General features: G+C 51.8%; 2 protein-coding genes across 4 annotated transcripts in view; one reads left to right on the forward strand and one right to left on the reverse strand.

Annotated features, from left to right (window-relative positions):
• Positions 1-484: 484 nt before the first annotated feature.
• Positions 485-5,816, reverse strand: TM2D2 (TM2 domain containing 2). Of its 3 annotated transcripts, none has more exons than XM_075910934.1 (4): positions 5,531-5,816; positions 3,699-3,786; positions 2,520-2,635; positions 485-1,031 (listed from the first exon to the last, which is right to left on the reverse strand). In XM_075910934.1, exons 1-4 carry the CDS (start codon positions 5,737-5,739, stop codon positions 818-820), a joined length of 627 nt encoding a protein of 208 aa, XP_075767049.1. In that variant the 5' UTR covers positions 5,740-5,816; the 3' UTR covers positions 485-817. The 3 variants fall into 3 exon arrangements, with proteins under 3 accessions (XP_075767049.1, XP_025035609.2, XP_006113315.4); XM_025179824.2 differs by lacking the exon at positions 5,531-5,816 and adding an exon at positions 5,081-5,245; XM_006113253.4 differs by lacking the exon at positions 5,531-5,816 and adding an exon at positions 4,720-5,243.
• Positions 5,817-7,817: 2,001 nt separating this feature from the next.
• ADAM9 (ADAM metallopeptidase domain 9) overlaps positions 7,818-16,801 on the forward strand; it is a 45,754-nt gene continuing 36,770 nt past the window's right edge. Inside the window, exon 1 of the mRNA XM_075910920.1 lies at positions 7,818-7,976. Coding sequence (XP_075767035.1) covers positions 7,880-7,976 — 97 coding nt within the window. The 5' untranslated portion in view covers positions 7,818-7,879. The remainder of the gene's footprint in view (positions 7,977-16,801) is intronic.

The raw sequence follows: 16,801 nt of genomic DNA on the forward strand, positions 1-16,801 counted from the left end.
GGCGGCTTCTTGCACAAGAACAAGAAGAGACACGCAAGAACATGGCCAAACTACCATGTGTGAGAGATGCTTTGGCGCATTTTAGCCATAGGGCTTTCTTACGCAAGAAACCCCTGCCGTGCATCCACACTGGCCTCTTGCGCAAGAGCTCTTGTGCAAGAGACTTACATCTGTTAGAAAAGAGCGTAGCTCTTGCGCAAGAAGCTCTCTTACCACACTTTACTGTAAATCTTCTTGCACAAGAGCGAGTGGGCAGTGTGGACGCTCTGCGGAAGAACGGCCCTTCTTGTGCAATAACCCACCAGTGTAGACGTAGCCTGAGTGAAGTAAATAACTTAACTGTTGATCACTTCCATAGCCCACAGGTGTTTCCACGGCCTTGTGATGAAAATGTCATCATATGTAGTGCTAGCATTCAGTGACCCTCTGAAAAAGCTACTGCAATGGGAACAGCTACTCTTGTCCACAGAGAGGCTCAAAACAGTCCTTGAACACATTCTATATTGACAATTAGCATGGAAAGGTACAATGCTCCACTGTGGTGTCAAACCTGTTATTGGGGGGGGGGGGAGGGGAGAGGAAAACACAGCCCAGCACATCTTAACGGGAAGAATATACCAGAAATAGTTTTGTTTGTAAATTAAATTTGAGGTGCGCACACAGAAGTTAGCCATAGCATTGTTCTGCTCCAGAACATATTTATACCGTAGAAAGACAGGCTGTTCTGACTCTACAGAACAAAGGGCTCCAATTATTCAGGGACAGATGCCACATTAAACTTCTCCTGGTATCAATTCTTAAATAGAATTGGTTCTGTTCAGTACATCGTGCACCAGTTGCTGCCATCACTAGGCATCAGTCCTCCAGTGATAAGGAGAATAAGGTCAACAAACCACCAGATCCCAAGTCCTCCAAGAGTTAGTAGTTTTCCCACTGCTGTCCCTGTATGGCCCAGACAGAATCGGTCCACTCCAAAACAACCCAGGAAGAAGGAGTAGAGTAAAGTGGTTATAAAATAGTGGCCAGTGTACCTGCAATAAATGATGAATAAATTAATCTCAAATACAGTTTTATTGAGGAAAGAGATAAGACACCCTTTCATAACCCTGAGCCTGTGCTGTATCAGCCACCTCCATTTTTTACAGTATAGCTCCCTCTAATGGACTTGGAGTTTACAACCCTTATGAAAATGAGCCAATAAACCACAAAGGAATTCCCACTGTATCCTGAGGTAGGCAGCAAATCCATCAAGCAAAGACTAAAAATGCATATAAAGTTACAACAAGCGAAGCGGAGAGGGGGCTGCAGACAGCGAAGTTTAAGAGGAAGAGCAAGAAATCCAGGCTACCAGGTGAGAGTACTCGTTTTTGGTGTGATTGAGTTTGCTCGACTGTTTAAATTTGGAATTTTGATGCTGAGTTCAGGTGATTTCACTTTCAGTTACCGTGATAATTGGGACCGAGTGCCTGATCCTTTATTCCCTTGATTGCCTTTGATCAGCCTTCCCCTCTGTGACTAAGGAGGGGGTAGGCCTGACCTAGGCAAGCAGGCTTTAAAAACCAGAGGCAGAGTGACCAGGGAGCTGCAGGCAGGGGAGTTTCAAAGAGAGAGGCCTACTATGGTCAGGAAGAGCTGAAACACCTGTGCCAGCACTGCTTCTGTCTCCTCCGCCTGCAGCCAGACAGACCACCTGACCATGGATGCCTCTACCCAGATCCTGGTGTAGTTTTGCAGGGACTGGGTTTTGCAATTCCCACTTACTTATATCCAGGCGGGGGGAAACCATCCAGTGTGAAAAGTGGCTACTGGTGGAATCTCTCAGGCAAAACATGAGAGCAAGACATGAGAAATCATTCAGCGCAGAGTAGAGCGGAAGATTAGGCCTTAGTTGGAATATTGTGTCCAGTGCTGGGCACCATATTTCAAGAAAGATGTGGAGAAATTGGAGAAGGTCCAGAGAAGAGCAACAAAAATGATGAAAGGTCTAGACAAGATGACTTATGAAGGAAGACTGAAAGAATTGGGCTTGTTTAATTTGGAAAAGATAAGATCGAGAGGGGCCATGGTAGCGCTTTTCAGGTATCTAAAAGGGTGTCACAAGGAGGAGGGAAATAAATTGTTCTCCTTAGCCTCAGAGGATAGAACAAGGAGCAAGGGGCTTAAACTGCAGCAAGGGAGGTTTAGGTTGGACATTAGGAAAAAGTTCCTACCTGTCAGGTGGTTAAACATTGGAATAAGTTGCTTAGGGAGGTTGAGGAATCTCCATCTCTGGAGATATTTAAGAGCAGGTTAGATAGAGGTTAGATAGACATCTCTCAGGGATGGTCTAGACAGTACTGTGTCCTGCCATGAGGGCAGGGGACTGGACTCAATGACCTGTTGGAGGTCCCTTCCAGTTCTAGTGTTCTATGATTCTACAACCCAGCCAATATTTGGAGCAGCAAGTGCTAGTGATGTCTTAGCTACCCAACCCAACCTTCCAGAATGTAATATATATTTCTGGAGTGAATCAATCTTACTTTATGCATGGCTTATTCCCACGTAGAAAAGTCCGAGGCTCTGCACACTCGATACCATCTAGTGCTTTACACTGCACTGGAGTGTGGTCTACGTCACTATAGGCTTGGCCACCAAACTGTCAGAGGAAAACAAATCACACAATTGAGATTATTTACTTTGGGGGGAGGGAGGAAAAGGACAGTTAAAAGGCTATTTTCTTATCACAAAGAAAAGAGGAGGTGGCCTCAGTTTGAAGTGTTTAATACTTAGTGTAGGTTCAGTAGATGCCTGCAAGCTTTCAGTCAGAATTACTTTTAGTTGTCTCTGGAGTTGGAAACTCCTCAGAGTATGGTATGACTTGCAGGTTTAATTAACATACACTCTGTGCTTCTCCCCACACACTATCATGTCCCTGTGAATTCTTTGTCAACGGACAAAATTTAAATATGTGCTAGTGATCAATAGTTCACAATATATCACCTTGTATATCAGCTAACTGAAAAACCTCAAGCGCTTCAATGCTGTCAATTCCTAACTGTCAGGGTGGTTAAACACTGGAATAAATTGCCTAGGGAGCTTGTGGAATCTCCATCTCTGGAGATATTTAAGAGCAGGTTAGATAGACATCTATCAGGGATGGTCTAGATGGTACTAGGTCCAGCCATGAGGGCAGGGGACTGGACTCGATGACCTCCCGAGGTCCCTTCCAGTTCTAGGATTCTATGATTCCTCCCCTCCCCCGCCCCCGCCCCATGGGAAGCGCAGCAGTTTCCTGTGGAGGGATGAGAAAGAAAGAGTAGTTCTCACTCTCATAAAACTGCTCGAGAGATGGGAAAATGGATCCTGCACCTTTACCTCTTCCCTAAGAGGCCCATGATCAGAAGAGCAAGTGCCTTGGAAACCTTTTCCTTCCTGAATATTGCTTCTGCCAGGAGAGGGGAATTTCCACAATCTATAAACTTCTACGGGTGAGGGAGAAGCACATCCCAAAAATCCCCTGGCTTTAGAACTACAGCAGAAAGCTCTTGGCGGAGGTATTTGATTCCACTATGCTGGTAGAGCATACTTGATATGCGACTATTACAAACCACCGTGTGCTTCTAATGAGAAGTCCTTTTCAAGTAAAGGGTCAATGGATACCCAAAGGATGTCTGAATATCCTTTGAGAAGTTACAAAATCATCTTTTTTTCAAACTCACCTTAACACAACCGTAACCTAATTCACGCTGTGCAGTAATATTTCCAACATGATCTACTGGATCCTCACATTCAATGAACTCCTCCGGCCTGTAAACGATCAAAACCCATCACATTCACACAGTTAAATGAGGTGGGGGAGATAGAAAATAAGTTAACTCATAAGGGAAAACATCACATTGAGGTCCCTTATGCCATCACGATTCACATGAATTGCTAGCCCTGTCACCAATTCTTGTCCCCCATATATGCCACCTCTCCTGTTATCACCCCATCTGTCCCAGCTTGTCACCTGTCTTCCCTACGTAGTCCCGCTTTGTCCTTCCCTTATGAATGCCCCCTTCTGTTGACTGCTCTACAGTAGGGATGTTAAAGATCAATTAATTGAATAGTCAAGTGGCCTCATGAATTCAGTTAGTCAACTATTCTACAGTCCCCAGGGGTGGGGCCAGCAGTCAGTGTGCTCCAGCCCTATTCCCAAGGAGCCTCCTGCCACTCCGCGCTGTGGGTCTGAGCTCCTGGACCCAGCATGAGCCAGAACTGAGCTGGGCTACCTGCCAGCCCAGCTCCTAATACACTTTAAATGCAGAACCACAGCAGGGGGCGGTCCTAGACCCATCACAAGCCAGGACCGAGCCAGGCTGCTGGCCAGCCTGCTAAAAAAATTTACTGGCCGGGGGCAGGGGGGAAATGCGTGTAGTCTATAGCATTAACCTATAATCTTTTGCTTATCGGTTAATCGACTATACTATTATATCCCTACTCTGTAGGCCTCTTTCTGCCTAAGGTAAACCTATTCCTAGAACTAGTGCCTCACACTGCCCTTTCCCTTATGCTCCAGCTCCCTGCCTTAGCACCCGACTCTTTACCCCTCAACTCTTACACATAAGAACTGCCATACTGGATCAGACCAGCAGTCCATCCAGCCCAGTATCTTATCTGAAGACAGTGGCCAATACCAGATGCCCCAGAGGGAGGACTCACAACAGGTAATCCTCACATGACCCCCTCCCCATCACTCACCTCCAGAGATTGACCACGCACTGAAAAACTTCCCTTTTGTTTGTTTTAAAACTGCTGTCTATTAATTTCATTTGGTGATGCCTAGTTCTTATATTGTGGGAATAAGTACGTAACTTTTCCTTATTTGCTTTTTCCATACCAGTCATGATTTTATAGACTTCTATCATTTTCCGCCCCCCCCCCTTAGTTTCCTCTTTTCTAAGCTGAAAAGTACCAATCTTTTTAATCTCTCTACATATGGGACTGTTTTCAAACCCCTAATCATTTCTGTTGCCCTTTTCTGAACCTTTTCCAATGCCAAGATATCTTTTTTGAGATGAGGTGACCACATCTGCACACAGTAATCAAGATGTGGGCGTACCATGGTTTTATGCAGAGGCAAAAAGATAGTCTCTGTTTTATTCTCCACCCCTTTTTTAATGATTCCTGGCTTTCTGTTTGCTTTTTTCTATTTACACCTCTCATCCCTCTGTTCCCAGCCCCCACATTAATCCTTATCTGCCCGGCTCCCCCATCTCCCTCTCCTGCCACTGCCCTCCCCATCACTCCTCCAGCCCCCCATCCCGCTCTCCACCCTGCCCCTCCCCCATATCCCGCCCCAGGCCCCCATATCCCACACCCCAAACTATCCCTCCCCTCAACCCCCCCAGACTGCTCTCCACCCTGCCCCATATTCTGCCCCCAGATCCCACCCCCAACCCCCTATCCCACCCCAACCTATCCCTCGCCCCGCCCCCCAGCACCCCGCCCCCCAACCTATCCCTCGCCCCGCCCCCCAGCACCTCGCCCCGCCCCTCGCCCCCCCGCTCACAGGTGGGTGCAGAGCACGAGCGGCGCGCGCGGGCCCCCGTAGTCCCAGGCGGGGGTGGGGGCGGGGCTGCCGGCGGGCGGGGCGGGCTCGGGCCCGCTCGCGTTGTGCTGGTGGCTGCGGGACACGCCCAGCAGCAGCAGCAGGTGGCCCAGCAGCAGCGCCGCCTGCCCGCACAGCAGCACGTAGCTCAGCGGCCACCCGGGCCCCATCGCCCCGGCCCCGGCCCCGCCGCTGCTAGGGAACCCGCCCGCTAGGCCGCGCGGAGCGAGCGCACCCAGCACGCGCGACCAATGGGAGCGCGGGAGGGTGCCCAGAGGGCGGGACCAACGGCCCGCCCACCAATAGCGCCGCTCAGGGCCGGCCAATCAGCGACAGGCAAGCAGCAAGCTGGGTTGGCTGGTGTGAAAAGGGGCGGTACTACCGCGGCCGTCACAGGACTGGTCCCGCCTTCTGTTCCAGCGGCCAATGCGTGAGGAGGGGGCGGGGCCGGGGCCATGCTCAAGCTGCGGGAGGGGAGGGAGGACTGGCCGGGGTGCGCGGTGAGTTAGGAGGGGTCGCCTGTACAGGTGTACCGCCTACCTGGGGGGGGGTCCGTCCGCCTGTACAGGTGTACCGCCTACCTGGGGGGGGTCCGTCCGCCTGTACAGGTGTACCGCCTACCTGGGGGGGGTCCGTCCGCCTGTACAGGTGTACCGCCTACCTGGGGGGGGTCCGTCCGCCTGTACAGGTGTACCGCCTACCTGGGGGGGTGTCTGTCCGCCTGTACAGGTGTACCGCCTACCTGGGGGGGGTCCGTCCGCCTGTACAGGTGTACCGCCTACCTGGGGGGGGTCCGCCCGCCTGTACAGGTGTACCGCCTACCTGGGGGGGGGTCCGTCCGCCTGTACAGGTGTACCGCCTTCCTGGGGGGGGGTCCGCCCGCCTGTACAGGTGTACCGCCTACCTGGGGGGGTCTGTCCGCCTGTACAGGTGTACCGCCTACCTGGGGGGGGTCCGCCCGCCTGTACAGGTGTACCGCCTACCTGGGGGGGGTCCGCCCGCCTGTACAGGTGTACCGCCTACCTGGGGGGGGTCTGTCCGCCTGTACAGGTGTACCGCCTGCCTGGGGGGTGCCCGTCCGCCTGTACAGGTGTACCGCCTGCCCGGGGTTTGAGTGTGTCTGCCCGCCTATACAGATTTACTGCCTGCCTGGGGGTTGTTTTCAGCCACGGTCTCTTCGGGATTTAGTTGATTTCTGGCCTTTCAAGAAAACAAAGACCAAACATTTCATGTTTCAAAATATTTTCAGCGGTATATAGGAGAGCAATGGGGATTTGAAATACAAACGCCTCCTTTCCTTTGGGCTTTCTCTGGATGTTTATACAATCACAGTTACAGGTTGCAAGGTCCCACGTCACCATACTGCAGTCATCCTGTGCCCTGGCAGTATCCTTAGGCCTCCTGGGCCATCACTTAGGCTCCGAGGCCGGCGTGTCTTGTTCTGCGCCCAGTAAACAGGATGTTACTTGCCATAGTCAAAGAAGACTTGAGAATATCGTTTGCTCCGAGGTGTCCAATAATATCCCACGAATAAATCAGTTATTCCCTTGGGGGGGGGGGGACCCTAAGAAGGGATGTTTAATATTAACACCTTACTAAGGACTGACAGGAGGTCCAGGAACACAAGCAAACACCACACTTATGCTCGGGTGCAAGGCAAAGCTCCCATTTCAGGGCATGGTCACCACAGCCAGTTTGGATGAGTCACTGTCTCGTGCCATTGGGTCCCAAGTTACTAGGGTGGGGTGAGCCGTCCAGCAGGCGCACTGAACTGCTCTTTACAGTCTTCTTCCTCCTGTCACGTCTCTGAGATGGTGCCGGCTCCTGACTCGAGGTCTCACGCACAGTGGGTCTGGCCCACGAAAGCTCATCACCTAATAAACCATCTTGTTAGTCTGTAAAGTGCTACATTGTCCTGCATTTTGCTTCAACTACCCCAGACTAACACGGCTCCATTTCTATCACTGTTCCGGGCCCAGACACGCTGGAAATGAGACTCGCCCCGGCGCCACCTTTACTCATCCCCCCAAAGACTCTTCTCGGCTCCCCAGCGCTGTGGGAGCCGGAGGGGGCGCCGCGGTCCCAGGGGCTGGGGAGTTTTGCGGGGGCGGCTGCTCCGCTGGGGCTTCTCTCCCCGTGCGCAGCCCGCCAGGTGGAACCGGGCCCCCCAGCCCCGGCGCCCTGGAGCCCTGCCCGGCCTGTCCCGCCCCGGCGCCCCCCAGCTCCACCCCCGGCGGCGGGGAGGGGCCGCGCCGCGCAGGCTCGGTGGGAAGCGGAGCGGCAGCAGCCGCCGAGCCGGACCGCGCGGGGATGGGGAGGCCGATGGCCTGGGCCCGGGCCGCGGGGCGCTGCCTCCTGCTCTGCCTCCTGCTGCTCGCGGGGCCCGGCCTGCGGGCGGCCCGGCCAGGTGAGTGGAGCGTCCCCCGCCGCCCGGCACGCGCGGCCCCGATCCTGGGGGGGGGGTCTCAGCACGCGGGGCCCCGATCCTGGGGGATCTCCCGGCACGCGGGGCCCCGATCCTGGGGGGGGGGTCTCAGCACATGGGGGTCCAGATCCTGGGGCACTCTCAGCACGCGGGGCCCCGATCCTGGGGGGCAGCCAGGCACCCAGCACGCAGACTCCCGATTCAGGCAGTGGGGCTCCCAGCACATAGGATCCTGATTCAGGAGGGGAGGGCTTGCGCGGGGTCCTAATTTGGCGAGTGGGACTCCTAGCACACAGGGGCCCGATTCTGGGGGACTCCCAGCAGGTGGGATTCCAATTCTGGGGGAGGCTCCCCAGGAGTGGGGCTGCTGGTGGGAGCCAGTTTTAAAGTCCTGCTGTGCATCGGTGTCTGCCCTGTGCTCTTGCCACTGCATCAGAGGCAGTAGCACTGGGCAGCAGGCAGGAGCCAATAGTTGCCCTGCATGTAACTGTTGAAATCTTCAGCAGTTACAAGGTCACTTCATTACACACAGTTTAACCACCTTAGTATGCACTGCAATGTCTGAAGGCTCTCACCAGTTGTCTTCCTGTAGTGCAGTACCCCGCTTTACCCTTTCTCTTGGATTCCTCAGTTTATGTCAGTGGAGAGCTTCCTAGCTAGAGGTTTGTGGCCTGTTTGTTGGGGGCATTATCTGAAGCTAAGGCATCAGTGCTGCATGCTCAAAACCCGCCTTTTAGTCCATTATTTGTATTACAACAGCACTTAGGAGCCCTACTCCTCAACTAGGATCCCATTGAAACTGGTGCCGTAGAAACACCAAATAAAAAGATGGTTCCAGTGTAGATAAAAAACAAGGAATAGTCTGAATAGTCTATCAGCACCTTCAAGACTAGCAACAGTATAGATGTGTACCCAGTCTAAGTACAAGGCAATAGACGGCAGATGGATATGCCAGATGGGGGAGTGCAGGAAACTGCGATCAGTGTAAGTCAGCATGATAAGCAGTGGTCTCAGCACACTGGCAACCTGCTGTCAAGTTTTTGTAGCACCGCAGCAAAGGTGTTTTCCAGAGGCTAATGAATTAGTTTTGCAGAAGTTTTTGGAGTCCGCGTGTAAGCGTGAGGGGCAGCATGTACTAAGGTGCTTGTGTGAACATTTAACAAGCGGGTGGTGGGGGCTGACGTTATGGAACGATTGGAGATGAGAATCGACATCTCAGGCGCAAATGAGAGATGGTGGGTAGAATGGTAGTAGGCCTGGAAAGGGACGATACAAGCATCTCACATTTAATATGGTGTGTGGGGGGGGAGGGTAATGCAAGCGCTGCCGAGGGATGCAAAGAGAAAGGGCACTGAAGAGATGGGTTAGGAGAAGGGTTTTGCAGTGGATGTGAATGGGGCAAGTGGCATTTGTCAAGGCCAGGGCGGATATTGCAGTCACGGAAAGTGAGACAATGAGGTGCGTGGATCTATAAGAAAGGCCGCAGCCTCAGAGAACTGTGCAGAAATACTACACCACTTGTCTTGAAGTGGGTTTTACCCACAAAAACTCATGACCCTGGATATTTTTGTTAGTCTCTAGGGTGCAGAAAGAATTGGCCAGAATTCGCTGTAGCCTGGAGGACCTAGAGAGAAGTGCGAGGCAGAAGGTGGTGCCCACGTAGTGGGCCTGTGTGACAGAGTGGTGCCACTGTCCACAGGTAGGATGGAAGGAGGTGAAAGGGAGGGCTGGTGAGGAGGATTAGGAGCTCTCTCTCAGCTGTGTTGGGCTGGAGCCGACAGCTGCGCAGCCGTGAGAGATGTCAGAGAGACCAAGGTTTTCAGTTTGGACAAGAGACCAGTGTGGCGTGTAGCAACGTATCTGTGAGTCGCATCCTTGTGTTGCCGTTACCTTCACCCTTCCCTGTCTCATTCCTCTTGGGTCTGCTGCCTTCACTTGCTACATCTTGAGTGCAGGTTGTGAGCTGTTTGAGGCAGACGGATCCCGCTGCAGAATGCTGTTGGTTTGGTGTACCTGCAGAACAGCAACAGCGTGTTGGGGGGAGCATGGCTCCCGTCTGGGCCCAAGAGAGAGAGATGGCCCGGAGGCAGAAAGACAAGGCAGTTCAAATGTAAAGCCCTAAAAGTACAGGCATTTTTTCCAGCATTCAGCCAGTATGGGAGCAGAAGGATGCTGAAAGGAGGAAGGAGCTGTGGGCTCAAGTGGAGATGGAGACTTTAATGGTAAAGATCAGGAATTAAATTCAGCTGGATCTGTCTGGAGTGAAACTTCAGTAAATATTTTCACCTCCCTCCTCTCCCCAGGAAGTTTTATAGCCTGCTGGGAGGGTTGGGGAAGCTCCAGGACATAATCAAAGAGAATTTAAACTCTGGGAGGGATGCAGAGGGATTAACTCTGCAGGGAGAGTTTTGAACAGATTGGGCGGCACCAGTGAAAGAGCAACCAGGTACAGTCTTAAATGATGTGTCTTTGGGGTTCTGGCTGTTTGTTTCTGATGTTAGAATGGTCAGCTCTACTGATGAGGGCTACCAACTCCATTCCTGCTGCCAGCGTGGAGAATGCTGTCCACCACCGAAGTGTTTACATCAGAGGTTTGTGTGAATATAATGATCTTCTAAGAGTTCAGTCCAACTAGTCATCCAGGTGTCAACAGACGCAGATAATTGCTTTCTGGAGGCTCAGACTCATTATATGTAAGAGGAAAGAAACACTGAAGACTGCAGGGGAAATGGAAAACAAGGAACTATTTATTATATCAGGTCATCAGGAGTGGTTTCTTCAGCCTGGAATGTAATTGTTTTAAAACCATCCCAATAAATAGACGGACGCTGGAGTGATATTAAAATGATGTAACATTGCATGGGAGACGAGCTATGCCTTGTGTTTACTAGAGTTTCTGACTTTCAGGGTTCGCTTCCCCCCCGCCCCCGATATTTAGAGTCTTATACCAATCATGATTTTGTGACTATACATTTTATCAATTAAAAAGTTACTTTCAAAGCACATCTCAACGTTTTTGCTCTGAAATTTCCTGGCAGTGGCCTTGAAGAACTGAGAAGTTCTGAGAATTCTTTTGTTTAACACGGGACAATTGCTGAACTGCCTTAGAGAGCTTCCTCCCGCTCAGAAACACACACGGGGACAACATTCGGCAGAACAGGCAGTGGGGCAGGAGGCTGCTTTTCCCTGTAATGGCATAAAAAGAGGAAGAAGAAGCTTAAAAATAGCAAAAAATAGTTTATCTCATTGCTTATTGGAATTAAACAAAGGAACCGTGACCATTATGCTAATTTTCTGGAAAAGCCACAACTGCTGGTTTACCTGAGCTTTCTGGGACCCAGAGTTATGTGGTTAACATTAATTACCTTGTGTATCCTGACTCGTGGTTCAGCTCTGCTTTGGTTTGGCTACCAAAAGTAGGCCCCCTACGAATTTGCTTTCGTTTGGTAGGGCAGGGGGAAATGAAAGTCTGAGATTAGGTGTGTGGAGAGTAACTGGGTCAGAGACATGGAGCAGCACTTGGTATGTTATGAAACTAGGAAGAAAACTTTTAAAAAATGGATTCAGAGATGGCTTGGAAGCCAGTGAAGGTGGCAAAGAGTCCCACTTCCTGGAAAAGAGCCCGTTCACTGGGTGCCATCTGGACATTAGCGTAGCAGTTCAGAAGCAGGCATGGCTGGAGAGCTGCAAACCAAGGGAAACCCTTCTTCATTTCCCCTAGGCCATGAAACACCCTATTCTAATCCCATTGTCAAACCTTCATGCCCCTCCCCTTCCTTCCATCCCTGTGGTCGATGGAACAGATCTTTCTGCATGAGCATAAAATGAACTGGTGCGGTTTGCCTTTTCTGTTACTGAATGTAATGATTTAATTATATTCCTGCCTACTGAACGCGTTCAGATATTACAGTAAGAAGTATCCTTTTCTAAAGGTGTTTTAATAATCATGGGTAAGTTAGAGCTTATCATTGCTACTTGTGATGTTCTGTAAGTTGCTGTGTTTCAGTTATTGCATATCTGAGCCTTTAACGTTTATGGTAAGTGAGCGAATTCCTGGCTTGGAGGTAGAAGTCCAGTCTACACATAAACAATTCTTTGTTTCTACATGGGCTTCCATTTGAAAGTTGTTTTTTCTCCCAAAAGTCTCAGTATAGGCTGCACCTCCCTAAACTGGGACTCTGGTCCGGCAACATCTGTGATCCGGCAGGACCACGGATGGTCCTGGATGAGAGAACTGCAGGGCACCTGGGAGCCTTGCAGGGAGGGAGGGGCTGGTGGTTGTAGGGCCAGGTTCATGCAACCTGATTGGCAGCCTGGCCAGAGCCACTACAGCCAGCCAGGGGCTGCGTGCTGCCCAGCAGTGGGGCTAGGGCCATGGCAGTGGGGTTGTGGCAGCCTGGTCGGGGCTGCAGTAGCCCAGCCAGCAGCAGGGCTAGGGCAGCCCAGCTGGAGTGGGGCAGGGGCTGGGGTCAGCCAGCAGGCAGCCTGGAGCTGAATGAGCTGGCGGCAGGGAGGGGCAGCGAGCTGATGGGCTGTGACAGGGGACCGCCTCTGGTTCGGCAAATTCCCTCCTTCGGGACTGGTCAGGTCCCAAGGGTGCTGGACCAGGGAGGTCCAACCTGTGTTGTGAATTGGAAATTCAATAGGATACCTCGAAGCAGGCAAAAACAGTTACTGCCGTAGTTAACAGATGTCTTCTTGGAAATAAAGTCCATAATAACAATGGGAAGAAGGGAGCAAAATCAGCTGGTGAATGGAAGCAGGTGGTGATGTAAACACCCAGAGTAAAATAAATACGTCCATGCAGCAAGAGCTGAAGGATTCCAGGAAAAGAGGAGCCCTGGGTGTGTCTCACTGGACTGTTATTACTGGTCCTTCCAGAGCACTGCTGGAGCCAGGGTTGCCACGGCTGACTCTCTGAACCCACCGATCCTTCTAACTGGAGGTGGGATGAGTTTTTTACCGACCTTTATTACTCTGGCTTGGCTGTTGGTGGCCTGAACCAGTGCGTTGGATCAGACGGCTGGGGGGGCTGCGCTAGGAAAGCGGCCTGGGTTTAGTTTGTTGCCAATCATAGCAAAGCTTCCGCTTGCTTTTTGTCCATACCAGCGTCTTTAACTAGGCATGTAAAGGGTTAACCGGTAAGCGGTTAGCTGGCAGCCTGGCTAGATGCAGGGGGGAGAGGGGAGCTGCTGCAGCCCAGCTGGGCCCACTGTGCCGCAGGTGCGGTACCCCCCTCCCCCCTCCCCCCGCGGGATCCTGGTTAATTGGTTACATGTAAAGATTAACCAGTTAACTTACTGAACAGGGTTTTACATCCCTACCTACACCACCTGACGGGAGCTGGGGAGAAGTTGCGCTTTGCTGGCACCGCATCGCAGTCGGGTGTATCCTCCAGCGTACGCCCAGAGGACGCGAGGTGCCGTTGTGGTTCCGATTACAAGTAAACCATGGGACATCTGTGAATGGGTGCGGTGTCTAAACGGCTGGGGGGAAGGAGTAGCCGTTGGAGACCAGTTTTCCTGCGCAGCTCCTCTCTCTGGAGCAGAAAGGGCCCTTACTGGGGTGTGCAAGATTAACCAGCTAAATGGGATTTTACACCCCTCCTGCTCGCAGTGCTGCCTGAGCACGGTACAGGCATTCCCCGAGTTCAAACACCTGACTTACGGACCGCCGCACATACACCCACACGCTCCCCTGCAGCCTCCAGGGAGCAGGCAAGAGGCACAGGGGGTGGTGAGCGGCCCAAGTGCTGCCTGGAGGACTCCGGCGGGGCAGGGGGTTGCCGTGCAGCCAGAGGCTGGAGAGAAGTGGCATTTTGAAGGGGAAACGGCCTCTTCTCTCCAGCTGCCGGCTGCACGGCAACCCCCTGCCCCGCCGGAGTCCTACGGCCTGCACTGCTTGCTGCCTCCTGGGGAGAGGGGGCTGGGTGCAGCCTGTGGAGTGGGAGGGGGGCAGCCAGGGGATGGGGTGTGGGGCTGCTGGAGCCAGTGCTGAGCCCATGGAGGGGAGGGGCCAGGGGCTGGGGCTGGCTGCAGGGGCTGATGCAGAGCCCGTGGGGGGTGGGGTGGGTGGTAGCCGGGGGATGCCCAGAATCTCTACGTACCTCCTCATCCTCCTCCAGGTAAACCTGCCTTTCCTCAAGCACCAGCATTCATGGTGAAATGAAAACGATTGTTCATTGCAAATAGACAATATTTCAGCTCCACGATGGGTTAAATCGGCTTTCGTGGGCTAGCCGGGCATCCAAACCTGCATTGATAACAGTGTTTCTATGGGAGAACGCGTTGCAAACAGCCGACTGACCAGATGCCCTTTTGGAACACACCCTGTCATCAACTGGGGACTCCCTGCGCAGGGCGTACCCGGTCGTGGGAGGTGTTTCAATGGCTCTTAAACATATTGAACCATTTACGAAGTTCCTCTTGCAGCTCACCTCTCCCCCCACTTCTTATTCCTCAGCCGGCACAGGCACTAACCCCCCAAAGAAACACTCGGGCTTTGTTTTCATCGGGGGACGGCAGTGTGTTCCCTACCACGCGGTGAAATCCTCGGGGAAAGCAGGCCGGTCTGTAGTTTTTACACAGGTCGGGGCCTAAGGTTAGCCTGTGACACTTACAAACTGCCTGGTCTCCCTTCAGATTTTGCCTTGTGAGATAAGGACACATCCCTTCCCTAGTGGGAACCAGGCCTGAGTGTCTGAACCTGCTCTGCTCAGGAGGGAGCAGCTGAGCGGAGCCGTGCATGCTGCAGAAGATTGAGGGAGGCCAGCACGTGGCAGGATTAATGCCTTCCCTTCCAAAGACCTGTCCTGAAGCAGCCCTTAAGAGCTGATCTTTCTTGCAAGAGGCAATTGCTTTTTCTTTTAATTTCTTCAGTTTTCCTTCGCGCTCTCAAATTCTTTTCCTCACTGAATTTTAAATCCCTGGGATCTAGGGCCCGGTCTAAGACTGTTAAATGTGGAGGAAATGTTGTATGGGGAATTCAGACAGTAGCTAGCCAGACTCTTGATAAGAATTCGAGTAGATGCAATGGCTGAACGTACTAGAATCAACTCTTTTGTTCAGGGATTTCCTCCGGGTTAATTGCTCCACTTTTTCAGTAAACCCAGAGTTGATTTTTGTTTCCTGAGGAGATTCCTGCCATGTAAACTCTGGTTATTTTGTAAGTAGGAGGGTGTGTGTCTTTGTTATCTTGTTATCATTTACTGGTGTGAACCTTTAAAACCAAAGTGGGAATACTGAGTGAATGGGGGTGGTGAGCGGATAGGGTTGCCAGGTGTCCGGTTTTGAACCGGACAGTCTGGTACATAAGAACATAACATAAGAACATAAGAACGGCCGTACTGGGTCAGACCAAAGGTCCATCTAGCCCAGTATCCTGTCTGCCAACAGTGGCCAGCACCAGGTGCCCCAGAGAGGGTGGACCGAAGACAATGATCAAACGATTTGTCTCCTGCCATCCCTCTCCAGCCTCTGACAAACAGAGGCCAGGGACACCATTTCTATCCCCTGGCCAATAGCCTTTTATGGACCTAACCTCCATGAAATTATCTAGCTTCTCTTTAAACTCTGTTATAATCCTAGCCTTCACAGCCTCCTCTGGCAAGGAGTTCCACAGGTTGACTACACGCTGTGTGAAGAAGAACTTTCTTTTATTAGTTTTAAACCCACTACCCATTAATTTCATTTGGTGTCCTCTAGTTCTTCTATTTAGAGAACTAATAAATAACTTTTCTTTATCGGCCCTCTCGGTATTTGAGCTTTCTGTCCGGGAAATGAATTGAGAAAATACTGGACATAGTAATGTCCGTTTTTTTTCTAATTAAGCTTGTTTAATTATTGTGAGTATCTATACGTAGTTGCGGACTGTCTGGCTGGTCGACACGCTTACCCTTCTTCAGTCACGCTGCGGGAGCATGTTGACCAGCCAGGCAGTACACAACTACGCAGTAGAGAGGAGGGGGTGGGGTCGGGGCGGGATGGAATCCCTGGGGCAGACTTGCTCGTGCTCCGCCGGGCCCCTACGCGGGATGGGCAGCACCCCAGGATCTGCATGTGCCTGGGCCAGCTCCTCTCCCCACTGGTCAGTTCTCTCCCTCCAGCTCCCACCGACCCCCTCCTGGCCAGCCCCGCTGGCCACTGGCCGGTCCCGCTTCCCGCTGGCCAATTCTCTCCCCTCGGCCAGCCCCGCTCCCCTCGACCCCTTCCCGGCCAGCACTGCTTCCTGCCCCCCCACCCCCCACCCCGCACCCCGAATCTGAGATCAAATGTGTCCGGTATTTTTTTTGAAACCATCAGGTAACCCTGTGAGGGGAAGAGGAAACATATTGAAGGAGGAGCAGAGAAGCGATTTAATGCCAATGTATGTAGCTGTTCTCAAGCCATTCTTCAAAAAGCAGAGTCCTTTGATTTAATTAAACATCAATGGTTTGTCTTTTTTTATATTTAGGAAGGTTTTAATGAGTTTACATTAGAGATGTCAGCAGTCAACTGGAAAGCATGACCCTTACTGGGTGATGGTTACTGGTAAACCAGCGGCCTGCGGGCTGGAGCAGTCTGCCACACCGTGGGCGGGAGCCTTTTAAGCGGTTAACCGGTTACACACCAAGTTTATCCAGTTAACTGATTAAACCGGATTTTACATCCCTAGTTTACATATCCTTGCCATGTAAATATGAGACTCAAAACAGTTGTTACAACTGTTCCCTCATTTAAAGAGACAGAAATACAGCGTTCAGATCTTTTGGTTTAACACAAGTGTTACCATATTACAGAGTGTCACCATCATGCCTACAATGGGTCTTT

The sequence above is a fragment of the Pelodiscus sinensis genome, chromosome 28 (assembly GCF_049634645.1).
Source record: "Pelodiscus sinensis isolate JC-2024 chromosome 28, ASM4963464v1, whole genome shotgun sequence".
NCBI classification, from domain to species: domain Eukaryota; kingdom Metazoa; phylum Chordata; order Testudines; family Trionychidae; genus Pelodiscus; species Pelodiscus sinensis.